The sequence below is a fragment of the Myotis lucifugus genome, unplaced genomic scaffold (assembly GCF_000147115.1).
Source record: "Myotis lucifugus unplaced genomic scaffold, Myoluc2.0 scaffold_389, whole genome shotgun sequence".
In the NCBI taxonomy this organism is placed as follows: Eukaryota; Metazoa; Chordata; class Mammalia; order Chiroptera; family Vespertilionidae; genus Myotis; species Myotis lucifugus.
The window spans coordinates 182834-200539 of record NW_005871437.1 but is presented as its reverse complement, the minus strand read 5'-3'; the positions used below and the strand labels follow the sequence as shown (position 1 = coordinate 200539).

General features: G+C 42.1%; 1 protein-coding gene across 1 annotated transcript in view; it reads left to right on the top strand.

The window, feature by feature from the left end:
* CEP85 (centrosomal protein 85) overlaps window positions 1–17706 on the top strand; it is a 34186-nt gene that overhangs the window by 4778 nt on the left and 11702 nt on the right. The window contains 6 exon segments of the mRNA XM_006101962.3: window positions 5649–5726; window positions 8967–9119; window positions 12531–13225; window positions 14238–14371; window positions 14792–14909; window positions 16529–16714. Of these exon segments, the coding sequence (XP_006102024.3) occupies window positions 5672–5726; window positions 8967–9119; window positions 12531–13225; window positions 14238–14371; window positions 14792–14909; window positions 16529–16714 (1341 nt within the window). The 5' untranslated portion in view covers window positions 5649–5671.

Genomic DNA, 17706 nt, shown 5'->3' with positions numbered 1-17706 from the left:
TACATCTATATTGGGTGCATAAATGTTTACCAGGGTTATATCCTCTTGTTGGATCGATCCCTTTAGTATTATGTAGTGACCTATGTTGTCTCTTGTGATGGCCTTCATTTTAAAGTCTATTTTGTCGGATATGAGTATTGCTACTCTAGCTTTCTTTTTCTTTCCATTTGCATGGAAAAAATTTTTTCCATCCCTTCACTTTCATCCTATGTGTGTCTTTCTTTTTGAGGTGGGTCTCTTGTAGAAAGCATATAGTTGGGTTATGTTTTTGTATCCATTCAGCTACCCTACACCTTTTGATTGGAGCATTTCATCCATTTACATTTAGGGTTATTATTGAAAAGGCCATCACAAGAGTCAACAAAGGTCACTACATAATACTAAAGGGATCGATCCAACAAGAGGATATAACCCTGGTAAACATTTATGTACCCAATATAGGTGCACCTAAATATATATATATATATATATATGAACTTCTAGAGGACTTTAACAGAGAGATTGACAACAATATAGTCATAGTAGGGGACTTTAATACCCCTCATTTATAGCCATTTTAATTCTGTATGGCTAGGTTTCTCTCTCTGTTTCTTCTCAGCAGTCCCTTAAGCATTTCTTGTAATGCTGGTTTGGTGGTGATGAACTCCTTTAGTCTTTTTGTCTGTGAAGCTCTTTATTTGACCATCTATTTTGAATGATAGCCTTGCTGGATATAGTAATCTTGGTCTGAGATCCTTGCTTTCCATTACCTTGAGTACTTCATGCCATTCCCTTCTGGCCTGTAGCTTTTCTGACGAGAAATCAGGTGTCAGCCTTATGGGAACTCCTTTGTAGGTAACAGTTTTCTTTTCTCTTGCTGCCTTTAAGATTCTCTCTTTGTCTTTAATTTTTGGCATTTTAATTATGATGTGTCTGGGCGTGAGTCTCTTTGGGTTCTTCTTGTTTGGGGTTCTCTGTGCCTCCTGATCTCGTGTGATTTTTTCCTTTACCAGGTTAGGGAAGTTTTCTACCATTATTTCTTCAAACACCTTCTCTATTCCTTTCTCCCTTTCTGCCTCTTCTGGCTCACCTACTATTCTAATATTGTTATGTTTCACTTTCCCACAGCTCCCTTAAGCTGTCCTCCTGTTTTTTTCTTTTTGGTTCTCTAATTGAGTGATATTTTCAACTCTGTCTTCTAATTCACTGATTCGATTCTCAGCTTTCCCTAATTTTCTGTGTATTCCTTCCAATGTATTCTTTATTTGTGTTATGTCATTCTTTATCTCAGACTGTTCTTTTTTCATAGTTACGATATTTTTTTTTTTATACTGTTGAGCATTTTTAACATCATTACTCTGAACTCTGTTTCAGATAAATTTCTTATCTCTGCTTCATTTATCTCTTCTTCTGGAGAATTCCCTAGTTCTTTCATTTGGGGGTGGTTTGTTTCCTCATTTTGGTTGTCTGGGTTTGTGACTGTGTACTAGGTAGATCCTCTACACCTCTCAATCTCTAGTGCAGGACAGTGTTAACGGCTGTTTCTGACTAATTAGATCAGACAAAGATTCAAAGCCTCCATAGACTGCCTCTGTCCACAGACTAATAGGATTCTGACTTGAATTGCCCCCAGGCAATCATCCTCAGGTATGAGGAGAGTTTTTTCAACAGGGTGGGGCAGTTGCTTCTGCCTGGCGGTTGTTACTTTTAATCTCTTAAGTGGCCTCAGGGCAAGATGTTTTTCAATAGGGTGTGTCACTGTCTTCCCCCTAGGTAAGGCAGATGTCTATGTAGGAAAGATGTCCCCCGCTGCTTTTCACAGCTAGATGTTATGTGGGTACCTTTCTCAGATTTGGTGCTCTCTGCTGGGGAGCCCAGCTTCGGGATTAGATCCTAGGCATCCCTCCACAGCTGAGATATCTCTCCGGGACTTCAGTTGCCGTCTGTGGGTGCTTGGCTAGCCCTTTTGTGCCTCCACCCCTCTTACCAGTCTCTATGCAGTCTCCACCTTCGGTCCTTGGGTATCAGGGTTCTCTCCTGTGAGTTTTCCATTGATTAATCAGGAAGCCTTTCTGTATTTCAGTTGTAATTCCAGCTTGTTCCTGGGAGCATGTCCATGCAGCATCCTCCTACTCTGCCTCCATTTTTAATCTCTCTCTGCTTCATTCTTTTTTATTGCTGAATTTATTTATCCATTCATCAGTTGATGGACATTTGAATTCTTTCTACTTCTTGGCTATTATAAATAACTAGGAGCCCAACGCGTGATTAGAAATCGCGCAGCTGCCCACCCTCTGGTCCGGCCCTGCCTCCCTCTCCGACCCTGGAAGCAGCTATGGCTGCTGCTGATCAGGACCTCCCCCAGTGCAGGTGTGCAGAGGCCCCTGCCACCCCGCCCCCGACACTGTGCGTGCAAGCTCCTGTCCGGTCGACCCGTTATGGTGTCATGGTTAATTAGCATATTTCTCTATTTTTATATATCTAATCTAATAAAAGAGAGACATGCAAATTGACCGTATCTTCGCTATGCCCCCAAACCACGCCCACCAGCCCATCAGAGCGAATATATGCAAATTAACCCAACCAAGATGGCGGCCGGCAGCCACGGAGCTGGAGCAAGCAGGAGGCTTGGTTGCCTCGGCGATGGAGGAAGCCAAGCTTCCCCCCTGCCCTGGCTGGCTGTGGCCTCCTCTAAAGCAACAAAGTTTCAATTATAGAAGATAAATAAATCCCAGATCCCCGCTCCCAGCCACCCTCCACTGGGAGGTTGGGTGGCTGGGGGCCGTGGCCAGCCTGCAAACAGCCATCAGCCCCTCACCCAGACTGGCCAGGCACCCCAGCAGGACCCCCCACCCTGAAGGGGCTGTGGCCAGCCTGAAAACGGCCCTCAACCCCTCACCCAGTCTGGCCAGGCACCCCAGCGGGACCCCCACCCTAATCCGGGACACCCTTTAGGGCAAACCAGCCGGCCTCCACCCATGCACCAGGCCTCTATCCTATATAATAAAAGGGTAATATGCAAGTTGACCCTAACAACAGAACGACTGGGAATGACTGGTCATTATGACACACACTGACCACCAGGGGGCAGATGCTCAATGCAGGAGCTGCCCCCTGGTGGTCAGTGCGCTCCCACAGATGGAGCTCTGCTCAGCCACAAGCCAGGCTGACAGCTGCCAGTACAGCAGTGGTGGTGGGAGCCTCTCCCATCTCCTCAGCAGCGCTAAGGATGTCTGACTGCAGCTTAGGCCTGCTCCCCGCTGGCAAGTGGGCATCCCCCGAGGGCTCCCAGGCTGCCAGAGGGATGTCTGACTGCCAGCTTAGGCCCAATCCCCTGGGGAGTGGGCCTAAGCCAGCAGGTGGTTATCCCCTGAGGGGTCCCAGACTGCAAGAGGGCACAGGCCGGGCTGAGGGACCCCTCCCCTCCCCCCGAGTGCACAAATTTTTGTGCACCGGGCCTGTAGTTTTTTATATATATATACACACATACACACACACACATACATACACTGCTGTGAGTGTTCATATACAAGATTTTGTGGGCCTATATTTTTATTTTTTTTTTTAAGAGATTATATACCTAGGAGTGAGTCTGTTAACTGAAAGTTCCATTGTCATTCTATTTTTAATTTATATCAATTTGAAAAGATCTTAGAATCCAGTGGGCCTATCATTTTGTTCTACTTTAAAGAAAGGGATGAGCCATAACTGGTTTGGCTCAGTGGATAGAGCGTCAGCCTGCGGACTGAAGGGTCCCAGGTTCGACTCTGGTCAAGAGCATGTACCTTGATTGCAGGCACATCCCCAGTAGGGGGTGTGCAGGAGGCAGCTGATCGATGTTTCTAACTCTCTATCCCTCTCCCTTCCTCTCTGTAAAAAAAAAAAAGGGGAGATGAAAAAAAGGATTTTGATATTGATTGTTTGATATCACTAGTAGGTAGATAATCTAATCCTTCTGTTTCACCATTAACACACTGAATGATACTAGCCATAAATTGAAGCTTTTATTACTGAACAAAACTTTTAATCAGTATGTGAAGACCTGGGATTTCTGTTGTAAATGCAGTGAATTAGTGAGGGTTTGGTTGCTGTTACTAAAAGAAAACTGTAGAGGTCAGTGAAGTACATTAGAGAAATAGTACCATATAGCTTCTTTTTTTCCCCTCCAAAGTTTTAAATTCACTTCTAAGAGTTTGTCCCAAATTCTTTGTAGGCTCTTATGATTTCAAAGTTTCCACATTTATACTTTATCCTCCAGGGACCAAACTGCCACTTTTATTGACATGTATAATTAAAAAAAACTTTAACAAAGCACTTAATATGTGTCAGGCACTGTTGTAAGTTAATTTTAAAAGAATTAACATGAATTAGGTGCTGTCATTATCTTCATTTTTATATGAAGGAACTGAGGTGCAGAGATATTAAAAAAATTTGCCCTCCTTATAAAGCAAATAAATTGCTAAGTCACACTTCAAACCCAAGCTGTCTGATCAAGAGTCCATACTGAGAACTGTGGCTGGTGTAACTCGGTTGGGCATCTTCCCATGCACTGAAAGGTCTCTGGTTCGATTCTCAGTCTGGGCACATGCCCAATATTCAGGCTCAATCCCCAGTAGGAGGCAGCCCATCTATGTTTCTCTCACATCGATGTTTCTCTCTCTCTCTCCCTTCCTCTCTCTCAAAAAAGAAAAAAAAGTCAATAAAATAAATAAAGTATTAAAGAGTATTATAGAGAAATAGAGTACAAATTGTGAAACAATTCTCTGTACTGCCTCTCAAGTATTATGCAAATATAAGATATTATTACTTGCAATTATTACAGTTAATTAAAGCTTTTGTTTACACAGATAGTAATCAGATTTCTGCTGAATTCTCAGAACCTACATTAGAGTAAATATAAATATTTTAAGGAGTGGAGAAATGAGAAGAAATCCTCATGTTCCCACCTAAGGACTGGGGTTCTGCTAATGACCAAGAATTCTGTCCATCTTTGTGCATCATGTGATTACTGGAAGAATAAGGGAATTTTATTTTTATGTTAGTCGTAATTGAAGCCATAATGCTTAATTGTTGGTTTGGTTAATTAGTTCTTTTTCCACCCCATCCTCCCATCCTGTCCCCATGGCTAAGAAGATTCATGGCAAAATTTAATTAAAAGTAATGTTATTATTATTTTTTTTAATATATTTTATTGATTTTTTGCAGGGAGGAAGGGAGAGAGATAGTTAGAAACATCAATGAGAGAGAAACATCGATCAGCTGCCTCCTGCACACTCCCCACTGGGGATGTGCCCACAACGAAGGCACATGCCCTTGACCGGAATCGAACCTGGGACCCTTGAGTCCGCAGGCCGACGCTCTATCCACTGAGCCAAACCGGTTTCGGCAGTAATGTTATTTTTAATTTTTGCAACAATTGAAGGGGTTCTAAGACCATATAAGATCAGTGTTGGGAGTCTCTGGGTCTAGGTTTTTTTCTCCTTGCTTTAGGAAGAAAAGTGGGGTGGAGTATTGTGAATTGGTTTGCCTTAAAAAGTATCCTTAAGAGTAAACATGTGGAAGAATACTTGCATCCTCTGTATGATTTTGATTGTTTTAGTTGAATGGGAATGAGTTATGGGAAATTAAAAGATAGTGGAGAGATCTGACCGGTTCTTCCTTCATTCTAGAGTTGGGTCAAATAACTGTGTTGATGGCCATGCAGGAAAAATATCCAAGTGAGAGAAACTCTCATCCCACTTCACCAGGTGAGTAGTCAAAGTTTTCTGGGTAAATTCTGACCTTTGCTCTGTTATTTTATAACAGAAATTTTCTTTAAAGGACAAACTGAACAAGCAAATATTTGCTGAAATGCTGGTATTAATACTTAATTGTTGGTTTTGTTATTGAGTTCAATAACATGGGGCTATATTGAAAGGAAAAAGAGGTCTCTCCAAGACTATTTATGTCTGGTCGTACAGCGCTTACAACAAGACCACGTGATTGATTGAGACAGGAGGACACATAAAGGATTGGAACAGAATGACTTTGAAACATAGTGCTATTTGAAATCAGAAAAACACAGCATAAATTACTGTGCTCTATGTTGTCTTTGTAGTTTTGTGAGTGGGTCAGTCATCTGCTAGCCCACAAAGATTGGAATTCTTCTTGAATGCCAGCAGTCTCAGTTGTATTGTCACAGGAGACTCAGGAATTTGTCTCTAAAATGGATTGACAAGATTTTGAAAACTCAGATATACTAAAAGAGGATGTATTAAGTATATATATTAAACCTATATAAATATATACACACAATACACATTAACTAAATATGGTACATTTAATTAGGAGGTAGCATTCCAAAAATAACTTTTTGAATTCTGTGGTATTTATGAAGAAAAGGATACATTTCCTTCAATTAAGGGTATGTTTTATTTTATTTTTATTTTAAAATCCCACAGTGCCTCAAAGCAGACATTTGGTAGATAGTTGTTCTGTTTGCCTAGGCATGCTGCCTTGCATATAGTAAGGACTTTGAAAAGCATTTGCTGAATCAATTTAAGATTCATTCAGCAACTATTTGAACATCCTTATGTGCCTTGCACTGTCTTAGACTGGATTGTACAATCTATAATAATAAAAGGGTAGTATGCTAATTAAACCGGATGTCATTCCGGACCAAGCCAGGGCGGAGCAAAGGCCTGGTCCTGGGTGCCTGCCAGCAGCCATAGGAAGCCCGGGTCCCTGGTGCCAGAGGGAAGCTGGTGCCAGGGGAAGGAAGGCCTACTCTTGCACGAAATTTCATGCATTGGGCCTCTAGTTTCTTATAACAATTGTGTGTATAATGCAAGTTTCTGGAATGTAGCAATTCCTAAGAAAGCTCAACTTCTTTTTATGGTTTTGTCTTCAATAGTTTTTCATTTCATTAATAATGGTTAAAGTTTGATAAGGATGCTACTGATAGTACGTGATATGACACAAGAAAATTTCAGCTTTCAAACTTGAATTTTGAAATAAGCATAAGCCTCTATACACCAAACATACTTTTATTTTAGCAAATATGTCTTTAGAATTGATGTGGAGTGGGTGCATGAAAAAAGTGGTTAGTGGTGAAGAATGGAAGATTAGTAATAGTAATAACAGAGAGTGGTTTCTAGTAGGAGGCCAGGAACATGGTAATACAGGTCCTCAATCAATTTTTACTATTTCAAAACCCTGGTAAACTACACTGACTAGAGAGGTAACACTATATAGACTCACCAAGAGATCAAATTTCTTTGCTTCTGGCTAGAATTACACTAATTTAGTATAGTTAACACTGGCTAATCTTACGCTGATCAGAAGATCTGGTTGTTGGTTATGTCTTTTATTAAAGATTATTACATGCCCTGACCATTGTGGTTGGAGCGTCATCCAGTACACCAAAAGGTGGCGGGTTCGATTCTAGATCAGTGCACATGTCTCAGTTGTGGGTTTGATCCCCAGTTGGGACATGTACAGGAAGCAACCAATTAATGTTTCTCACATCCATGTTTCTCTCTCTCTCCCTTCCTCTCTCTAAAAAAATAAATATTAATGAAAGACTTTCATTTAAAAAAAAGATTATTACAGATTACTGCATGTATATAGATTCTTTCAAATCAGACAGTTCACTGTGACCCAAAGGATAAAAGGAGTCTTTAGGTAAAATTAGGGTTCCTTCAGTAGAATGCAGAAGTAATGGTAGCTCAAAAAGGAGCAAAAGTAGAAGGAATTAGGTGGCTTGGAAGAAGGGAATAAGATGATTGTGTTCAAATATTATTGGCTTCACACTAGATCAGAGAATCTGTAGAACCATATTTTCTGATTTCATCTTAAACTCTGGTACTTCAATGAATTAAGTAAAAAAAAAAAATGAAATAACTGCCATTACCTTTTTTTGTTTGTTGTTTTGTTGTTTTTGCTTTTTTCTGTTTGTTTTTTTTTACATGGATCATCAGTTAGAATTTAGAAAAATTATAGTGGTTTAAAAAAATAATAATTTGAGCCCTGGCCGGGTAGTCAGTTGGTTAGAGCATTGTCCTGATATGCCAAGGTTGCGGTTCCATTCTTGGCCAAGGCACATACAAGAATCAACAAATGAATGCATAACTAAGTGGGACAACAAATCTGTTTCTCTCTCAAATCAATAAGTAAAATTTTTTTAAAATAAATAATTTGAATTTAAATCTTAGTTAGTAAAGTCAAATAAATTTCATCAATCTTATATCTTACCCACTCAGAAACTTTGGTTGGTTGGTGGGTTTGGGGTGTTTATTTGTTTGTTTGTTTGTTTGTTTTTGCATTGCTCTCAAAAGCTCCTCAGGTTGACTTTTAAGACTCACCTTGATCTGGATTCACCCTACTCATGAGGGCACTGTGGTTCAGTCAAATAGTGGTTTTCCTATTACCATAGGGAGCATTTGGAAACATACAGGGTAGTTTCAGGTTGCACAATGATGGTAGGATGGGGTGGGCTAAGTGGATGGGGACCAGGAATGCTAAATCATCCTTTATACATTGAAGAATTGTCTTGCCCAGAAGGCTAACAGCACCTGTTGATAAACCTTGTAAGAAGGAAGAATGTAGGTATTGGGATTAGAACAACCTAGGTTCCAATCTCAGTTCTAGCCTCTGTAAAATAGGGGTGTTAATATGATAATACTTTTCAGTAAATAGGTAGATGAGATCATGCTTATATAGTGCTGTGGCTTCTAGATTTCAGAAATGGTAGCTACTATCAAATATTATCGTTTTCTGTTTCAGTACTTCTGGATTCTTGGTTGGTCTTGGTTCTGTCTTTGAACATTCTCACCTCTCATGCTATTTCCATTTAAAATTAACAAACTCAGAGTTGCTGAAATGGGCACAGGAGAGAGAAGGGGGTGGGATGCTGCTATTTCTCACAAGTTTAAGTGATTTTTTAAAAAGAGTCTTGCGGGGTTGCATCAGCTGGTTCACTCTAAAGGTAGAAATGCTACTTGTTTCAGGTTCCATTGTGATTAAGAAAAGCAGTCCTCTGGGTTGTGAATGGCAGACTCCAGTTATCTCGGAGGCCTTTCGGAGCCGCTTCAGCCGCTGTTCCAGTGTTACTGACAGTGGGGACACAGCCATTGGCACATCATGCTCAGACATGACAGAGGGTAAGTTTGGATTAATAATTTGATTACCAATATGTGTTGTCACTTCAGGTTGTATTCCAGGTGGATTGTCATTTCCAGAATATTCATAAGTCGGTCCACTAAGTCTGCCTGATACTTCTTATTCCATGTTTCCCACAGCTGGTCCCTTCCTCTCAATTTCTACTGTTTGTCCTATCACAAACAACGTCTAATCTTTCCTCTACTGCCAGATTAATCTTTCTAAAAGCCTGATTTCATAGTTTCCTTTTTCTGCAATCCTCACTTGTTTCCATTATTTACAGGATAAAATTCAGAGGCCTCAGTTCTCTTATGATCTGGCCCTGGCCCACCTGTGTTTTTGTTGTTTGTTAGTTTGGGTTTTGTTTTGTTTTTGCTGCAAAAAGCTTTATTATTTCCATTTGGTCAATGCATGGGAGAGGGCTTTCAAGGTGGTTAAAAAAAATGGCTAATAGTTTTCGGGGAGAGGTTCAGGTAAAAGCCAGACTTCTCTAAATAAAAACAACATATCCCATATACTAAATTTTGAAAGACTTTGAAACTTGTGCAAGGTAGTGACCCTTTTGAAAATAAGTGCTGCCATTTTGTTTCGAAGTGTTCTGAACCGCAAACCATACTTCAGGTCCAACTTACTTTTTAGTATTTTGTAAGAATCAGGCAGTTTCCTTAATATAAATAAACCTAATAGACAAGTGACAAATGCTGACAGACTTCACTTCTGTCATCCGTAGGTGGACCACACTCACCAGGAAATTAGAAAAACTATATTCTCCTGGGTCAGTTAGTACCTTTTGGGCTTTGGCATTACTACTTAGGGTGTTATGGGCTCAAAACTGAATTTGGTGAGTCTTGAGAGAGAGAGTGGTGCTGTGAATGGAGAATGGAAAGAGGTGTTAACTAACTTCAACATATTAGCAGCCCTTCGTAGCAGTCCCTCTCTTCTGTTCCAAAATTATATTTTTGGAGCAGGAACTGTTGGTGGGAGTAGATACTATTGTGCTGTTTGGGGGGATTTTTAAAAATATATTTATTTTTTTATTTTAGAGAAGAAGGGGGAGAGAGATAGAAACATCAGTGATAAGAGAGAATCATTGATCGGCTGCCTCCTGCACACCTCCCACCAAGAATCAAGCCTGCAACCCAGGCATGTGCCCTGACCAGGAATCGAACCATGACCTCATAGATCAGGGCTCAACCACTGAGCCACACTGGTTGGCTGTTATGGAGGATTTTAAGTAGAGAGCTTCCTAGTCTTGGAAGTCCTTTTTTTTTTTTTTTTTTAAATAATTTAAACAATATTATTCACTGTTGAAATGTTTCACAACCTACATTTTATTTTTTTAAATGTTTTTATTTATTTTTTTAGAGAAGAACGGAGAGGGAGAGAGAGAGAAACATTGATGAGAAACATTGATTGGCTGCCTTCTGCACTTCCCCTAGTGGGGATTGAGCCCACAACCTGGGCTTGTGCCCTGACTGGGATCGAACCAGTGATCTCCTGGTTCATGAGCCGAAGCTCAAACCTGAGCCACACCGGCCAGGCTGATCTTAGAAGTCTTCATCATCACCAGTCTACCTGTTGACTAGTTCTATATTTAAAGTTGTGGGACATCAAAAACATCCTTTGACTGAAATGTCCTTCTCTCTTGGTCCTGAGAGACTAAAGCATATTATTAGAAATTACTTTTTTTTTGTTTTGTTTGCTTGTTTTTAGTATGGCCTTTTATATATCCCTAAGATCATCTGAGTATAGGAGATTAGATATTCTGCATACATTAGAAGGGGTAATTTGGCTTGCCTGTGTTTTTAAAGAGCTGCTTACAAACTCATATGAGAAGATGGTTGCTCATCTGTACTCATATAATTCTAGGAAAGGTTATAGTATCTGTCCTTGGTAGCTGAGTGTGTTCTGTGTTGGTTGAGGGAAAGAAAAAAAGAAACAGATTGGTAGTCCACTCTTATCATGGTAGATGCGCTTGGTTTAGAAAGAGTACTGGGCATAATTGAAAAGGGAAGACATTTATATTCCTTTCCCCTTACTCCGTTTTCTGCCTGAGTAAGGTAACAGGTATGTTTTCTTACTTGTTTTCTTGTAGCCACTACCCTGGCATGTTAGTACTGTGACCTTGTAGTCTTCTTCAGAGTAGCACTTAAAAGTTGGAAATATGAACCCTCTATGGCAGGGCTAATAAGAATTGTCTTCCAAGACTAGGAAGGAGCTAAAAGAAACATAAGTCCAGTCTGAGGGAAAAGGGAAAAAATCACAGTTGGATACAAACAAAGGGATAAGTGAAAGGCAAAATACAAGTTAGAGCATTTCAGTGTGTACCCACTTGAGAATGCTCACTGTGCTAGAATGAAACCTGAGAGTTACTAAGAATAACTTCACATATCCAGGCAGTCGCTTCTGGTGTGTGGGAGAGAGAACAGAATCTTGATTCAGATGCTGTATTCCCTGCCTTGGATATAGAGCGGCACTATCCAGTTTGCCTTATTCTTCAGATGGTTTAGACTCATTCCTCACCTTCACTGGGGAGCTTTTGGAGGTCACAGAGGATTCTTGCAGATCTTGGAAAAGATATTTTTATTAGATTGGATTATAGCTTAGAAGTTCCCAGCTCCCAGAAGAGTAGGACCTAAGCCATTTCCCTTAAGTAAGTGATTGTTTTTTTAAGTTTCTTTTTCTTTTCTTTTTTTAATATGCTTTTATTGATTTCAGAGAGGAAGGAAGAGGGAGAGAGAGATAGAAACATCAATGATGAGAGAGAATCATTGATCAGCTGCCTCCTGCACGCCCCCTACCGGGGATTGAGCCCACAACCCAGGCATGTGTCCGGAATCGAACCCGGGACCCTTCAGTCCAAAGGCCAATGCTCTATCCACTGAGCCAAACCAGCTAGGGTTGATTATTTTTTTTTAAGTTCAGTTTTCAGCTTTGTTGACTGGCAAGATTTTCTATTAAAAAACAAGGGATAGAGCAGGGGTCCTCAAACTACGGCCCGCGGGCCACATGCAGCCCGCCGAAAACATTTGTTTTTTTACTTCAAAATAAGATATGTGCAGTGTGCATAGGAATTTGTTCATAGTTTTTTTTTTAAACTATAGTCCGGCCCTCCAACGGTCTGAGGGACAGTGAACTGGCCCCCTGTTTAAAAAGTTTGAGGACCTCTGGGATAGAGTATAAATTGAAAGTGAAGCCAGTGTTGCCTTTTGTTGGTTTACCTTGTGAATAACATTTGAGAACCTAGAACACACATCTCCCAGTTAGGCTATCGTGTTTTTTTGCCTGATATTTGTGATGATAATGCCTCTCTCCTTGGTCTCAGGATAGGCAGAGAACATCAGACATAGCAGCTCAACTCCACAAACCTTGCTGCTTTGATTTTGACTTATGGAAGACTATTCTCTCCACAGATTTTTGCAGCTCAAGTAGCAGTCCGTCTTTCCAGCCCATCAAAAGCCACGTGACCATTCCAACAGCCCATGTGATGCCTTCTACTTTAGGGACCTCTCCTGCCAAGCCAAATTCTACACCTGCCAGACCCTCTTCCTCCAAAATCCCTTTGTCAGGATTAGCTGAAAGTGTGGGGATGACAAGAAATGGAGACCTTGGTGGAATGAAACATTCTCCAGGCTTATCTAGAGATTTCATGTATCATTGCGGTACTGCTGGAGAAAATGGAATTGAGCGGTCTTGGTTTCCAGCCGTGGGCCATGAAAGAGAAGAAGAGATGAGGAAGTTTGATATTCCCAGTATGGAGTCTACCCTTAATCAGTCAGCAGTGATGGAGACACTTTATTCAGATCCTCGCTACAGGGTCCACTTCCACAACCTAAGAACCGACCCAAACAAGGAGTTATACAAAGGGTTGCCTGAGACCAAGAAGACCCCAGACAGTGGTGTGGTATGTGAGCGGAATGGACTACATCCTAGCAGCAGTGGGTTGCTCCCTTTGGGACTCCAGCCTGCTCCTGGGCTCTCCAAGCCTCTCTCCTCTCAGGTGTGGCAGCCAAATTCTGACCCTTGGCATCCTCGAGAGCGGTCTTGTGAACTCAGCACTTGTCGGCAGCATCTGGAGTTGATTCGTTTACAGATGGAACAAATGCAGGTAGGTGGAGGTGCTTCTTTCCTTGGATTTTGGGGTTCGGTACAGATCTTTGAACTTGTATAGGTTGAGTCTTCTAAGTTTTGACTCTAAAGAAAACATTTGTAAGAAAGAGGGAAAATGTTTATAGGTAAGAAATGAAGGCTTGTGGATGCCATTGAATATGTTGGTGGTCTAAGGAAACACCAGATAGGTTCTCCAAAGTAGAGGGTTACAAGAGAAGACCCAAAAAAGTCACTAGGCTAGGTACTTTTACATACAGAATCTTTTTTAAAAAAATATATATTTTATTGATTTTTTACAAAGAGGAAAGGAAAGCAATAGAGAGAAACATCGATGAGAGAGAAACATCGATCAGCTGCCTCCTGCACACTCCCTAGTGGATATGTCCCCCTAACCAAAGTACATGCCCTTGACTGGAATCGAACCTGGGACCCTTGAGTCCGCAGGCTGACACTCTATCCACTGAGCCAAACCGGTTAGGGCTACATACAGAATCTTAATTAATCCTTATAGCATTTTGATGAGGTATATGTAGAAATTTACTAGGTTCTTAGACTAAGTAATTTGCCCAGGATCACAAAGCTGGTTAAGTGACAGAGCTAGGGTTTAAAAATTGTCTTTGAACCCCTATGCTTTTTCCACTATACCAGTTTTGTGTTTTTAAAAAAGTCCGTGTGCTACTTAAGAGTGGGAAGGAAAGAAGCTGAATATACTATTTTTTTTCTAGTTGTTGAGGACATCTTAGCTCTTGGTTTGCTTCTGTTGCCAGATAATAAAAGATAACTGACCTTTTCTTAGAAACTAGAGCCTTTCTGAGCTGTGTCCAGTTGGCAGAAGTCTCCCTGGCAGGTTCTTTCCAGTCATGCATCAGAGCTAAAATTATTTCATAAACACTGGGCCTTCCTTAGTCTGAGCCAAAATGAGCCTTGACTACAGACCCAGGATATTGCTCAGGTGTTTTCAGGTGCCTGTGGGTCAAGATCAAGCCCCTTTGGTCCTGCTTGTCTTTCAGCTTCAGAATGGAGCCACCTGCCACCATCCTGCTGCATTTGCTCCTTCACTGCCCATGTTAGAACCAGCACAGTTGGTCAGCATCTTGAACAGTAATGAACACCTTCTAAAGGAAAAGGAACTCCTCATTGACAAGTAAGAGAGCATAGGGTACCTACCATAGACCAGCTTCTGTTCTCTCAGCCCCCACTGAGGACACTTAATGAATTCTCCTCAAGGGCACTACGTTCCCCTCTGTTTATGTTCACTCCTTGCCTCATGGTAGAGCTAGGTTGATAAGCAGCCTAGTCCTCTAGCTGACTAATGTGATAGACTAATTGTGTATCTGCAGGGGCTCTGGGAGTGCCTAAAGCAGGCAGCGGGTTCTTTGTAGCTGATCTTTCATTTCCCCTCAGTCAGCTTTCTCGTTTGTTCTCCTCCAGCAAAATAGTACTGCCCAGAATCCAAGGTCCTTGCTTATATAGCATCAATGTACCCATCTAAGGAAAGTGGGGGCCTATATTTGCAAGTTGGTTAGTGTTAGAATCCTGGACCCTATTCTTCTGGCTTTTGCAGACAGAGGAAACACATCTCTCAGCTGGAGCAGAAAGTGCGAGAGAGTGAACTACAAGTCCACAGTGCCCTTTTGGGCCGCCCTGCCCCCTTTGGGGATGTCTGCTTGCTGAGGCTGCAGGTAAGCATTGGCAGTTGGGTTGGCATTCTGCTTGTCATAATTTAGTATCTTAGCTATGCTTGGCACTGTTAGGTATCCAGGAAATAGAAAAGAAACCAAGTGATCTAAGGTGTCCCTTCCCTCAAAGAGTAAACATCCTAATTTAAAGCATCTCTTGTCCTGCCCATGTGGGGGCAGAAAAGGCTTGAGGATAGAAGCAGGTGGAAGTCCAGATGCTTTGGTGTCAGTATATACTTGGGAGAAAAGGAAGGCAGAGCAAGGTACATTGTAAGGTCCTAGAGTTGGATGATGTTCTGAGGTCTTAATCTACCAGCCCTGGCCAATGGAAGGAGAGGCAGATGTAACGGTGTATTTAGAGCCATTTTAATTTTTATCTTCCATGTCTAGGAACAACTGAAGGAAGCCATGTTCTCACTGAGGTCAATGACTCTAGAAAAAGCCAGCTTTGTTGGCTAAGAGTCTCTGCAATTTGGGCTTTTGAGTGATGGATATAGACAGATTATAGTACTGGTTTTGCCACCTAGTGGGCTTGTTAGACTGTTCCATCTTATAGAATCAAATCTATATAGCGACCATTATGCCCAAATGACTGGGACGACTGGTTGACCAGTCGCTATGAGAGGGAAGGAGGAGCGGGGGAGGCAGGGAACAGCGCGGTGGTGGGGTGGAGTCCATTCTTCCCACACCCGGCCTGGTGACCATGGCCTCCTCTCCTGACCCTGCTGGGGCCTTCAGGCCCTGGGCTGGGACGGGGAACTGGGGGTAAGTGGCGGCGGACACAGCCCATTTCCCAGGGGGGCCGAGGGCCGGTTCCTTCCTTGGGCGCCAGCGGCCAACCTCCCGTGGTCCCTCCCCCCGGCTAGCAGGCCCTGATCAGCCTGGCCCCAATCGGCCCTGATCTCTGGCCAGGCCTAGGGACCCCACCCGTGCACGAATTCATGCACCAGCCTCTAGTTGTTAGATAAAATCTAGTTCAGTTCTCTAATTTACTGATGAAAAAATTGGCCTTGAGCCCTTGGGTCAATTGGCCTGGCCTTGAGTCCAGGTCTTCTAGTGTCTTGTCCTGTGTTCCTTCTATGATACTAAAACTCCTCAGGTATTGCTTTACAGCAGTGGTTCTGAAATGTGAGTGGCATCAGAATCACCTGGAGTGCTTTTCTAAAAAGATTTTTTAAATTGATCTTTAGAAAGAGAGAGGGAGAAACTGTGTAAGAGCGACATACAGATCGGCTGCCTCCTGCATACTCCCTCCCAGGGATTGAGCCCACCACTCGGGTGTGTGTCCTGACCAGTAATCTAACTGGCAACCTTTTGGTGCACGGGATGACACCCAACCGAGCCACTCCAGCCAGGGATCTGGAGGGCTTTTTAAAACATAGATTGTTAAGACCCAACCCCAGAGTTCCTGATTCAGTGGGTCTTGGAATTGGGCTCAAGAATTTGCATTTCTAACAAATTCCCAGGTGATACTGATGCTGTTAGTCCTAGGATCACATTCTGAGAAGCACTGCTTGAAATTTTCAGAGAAAGATAATATTTGGCCATGAAGTCTGCTGGGATAAGTAAATTGCATGGGACTGTAAGAGTAAGGAATAGGTATATTGAGAATCTTTCTGCAGGAATTGCAGCGAGAGAACACTTTCTTACGTGCGCAGTTTGCGCAGAAGACAGAAGCCTTGAACAAGGAAAAGATCGAGCTTGAAAGGAAACTTTCTGCTTCAGAAGTTGAAGTCCAACTCATCAGAGAGTCTCTCAGAGTGGCGTTGCAGAAGCATTCAGAGGAGGGGAAGAAACAAGAAGATAGGGTGAGCTAAGGAGCTGATAGCTCTCTAATTCACAAAGGAGTTGACAGTCAGCCTTCTCCTGCCAAACTCTAAGCTGTTTCTGGCCTCATTCTTGGAACCAGGGGAAGCCAGCCAATTGGGTCAGATCCTGCATTGACTTCTCATGCAGGATTGGTCTGCTAGAAATGGAGCTCCTTCTTTCTGTTTCATCTCCACAAAACTACCACAGTATAAGCCCTCACTGCCCCAGGTTGTGATGGGCCACCAGGTGACATAGGTGGAAAACTGGCCTGAGCAGTCATACCAGATGATACCATTGCATGATGTTTAAATACCTATGGTAAATTTGCACCATTCAGCCTGGTTTCTCTTCACTCTACCTAAAAAGGAGAAGAATTCCATGTGTGCAGCCAGCTTGGGAGTTTTTACATTTTTGCCATTGCTCTTAGAATTGTCTTTGAGTGAGCTTGGTTGTCATAGAAAGAGCTGATTTAAAATCTTTTTTCTTTTTTTTAAGAGAGAAAGTGGAAGGGAAGGGGGGGAAGAGGGAGAGAGAAACATCGATGTGAGAGAAACACATTGATTTGTTGCCTCCCACACAGGCCGGGGAGCCAACCCAGGTACTTGCCCTTGACCAGGAATTGAACCCATGACCTCCGGTGTATGGGCCTGCGCTCTAACCACTGAGAAACACAGCCAGGGCTGATTTAAAATCTTGTGGTTCTATTCACAGCTTTCTCTAATGCAGATGTTCTAGGGATGGAGGCAGTTTAGTAATGTTTAGTTCTGGACCATCTACATCAAAATCAACTAGAGCAGTGCTTAAACTTTAAACTTTAATGTGCTTAAGAGTCAGAGTAGGTGTAGAGTTGACCCACGTATATGGTTAGTTTTAGGGTTAAGTTAGGTTAAAGTTAAGTATAGTTTAGGTTTAGGGTTAGCTTGGGCTAGGTTTAGGGTTATGGCCGAGATTAGGTATAGGGTTAAGTTACTGCTAGGATTAGGGTAAGATT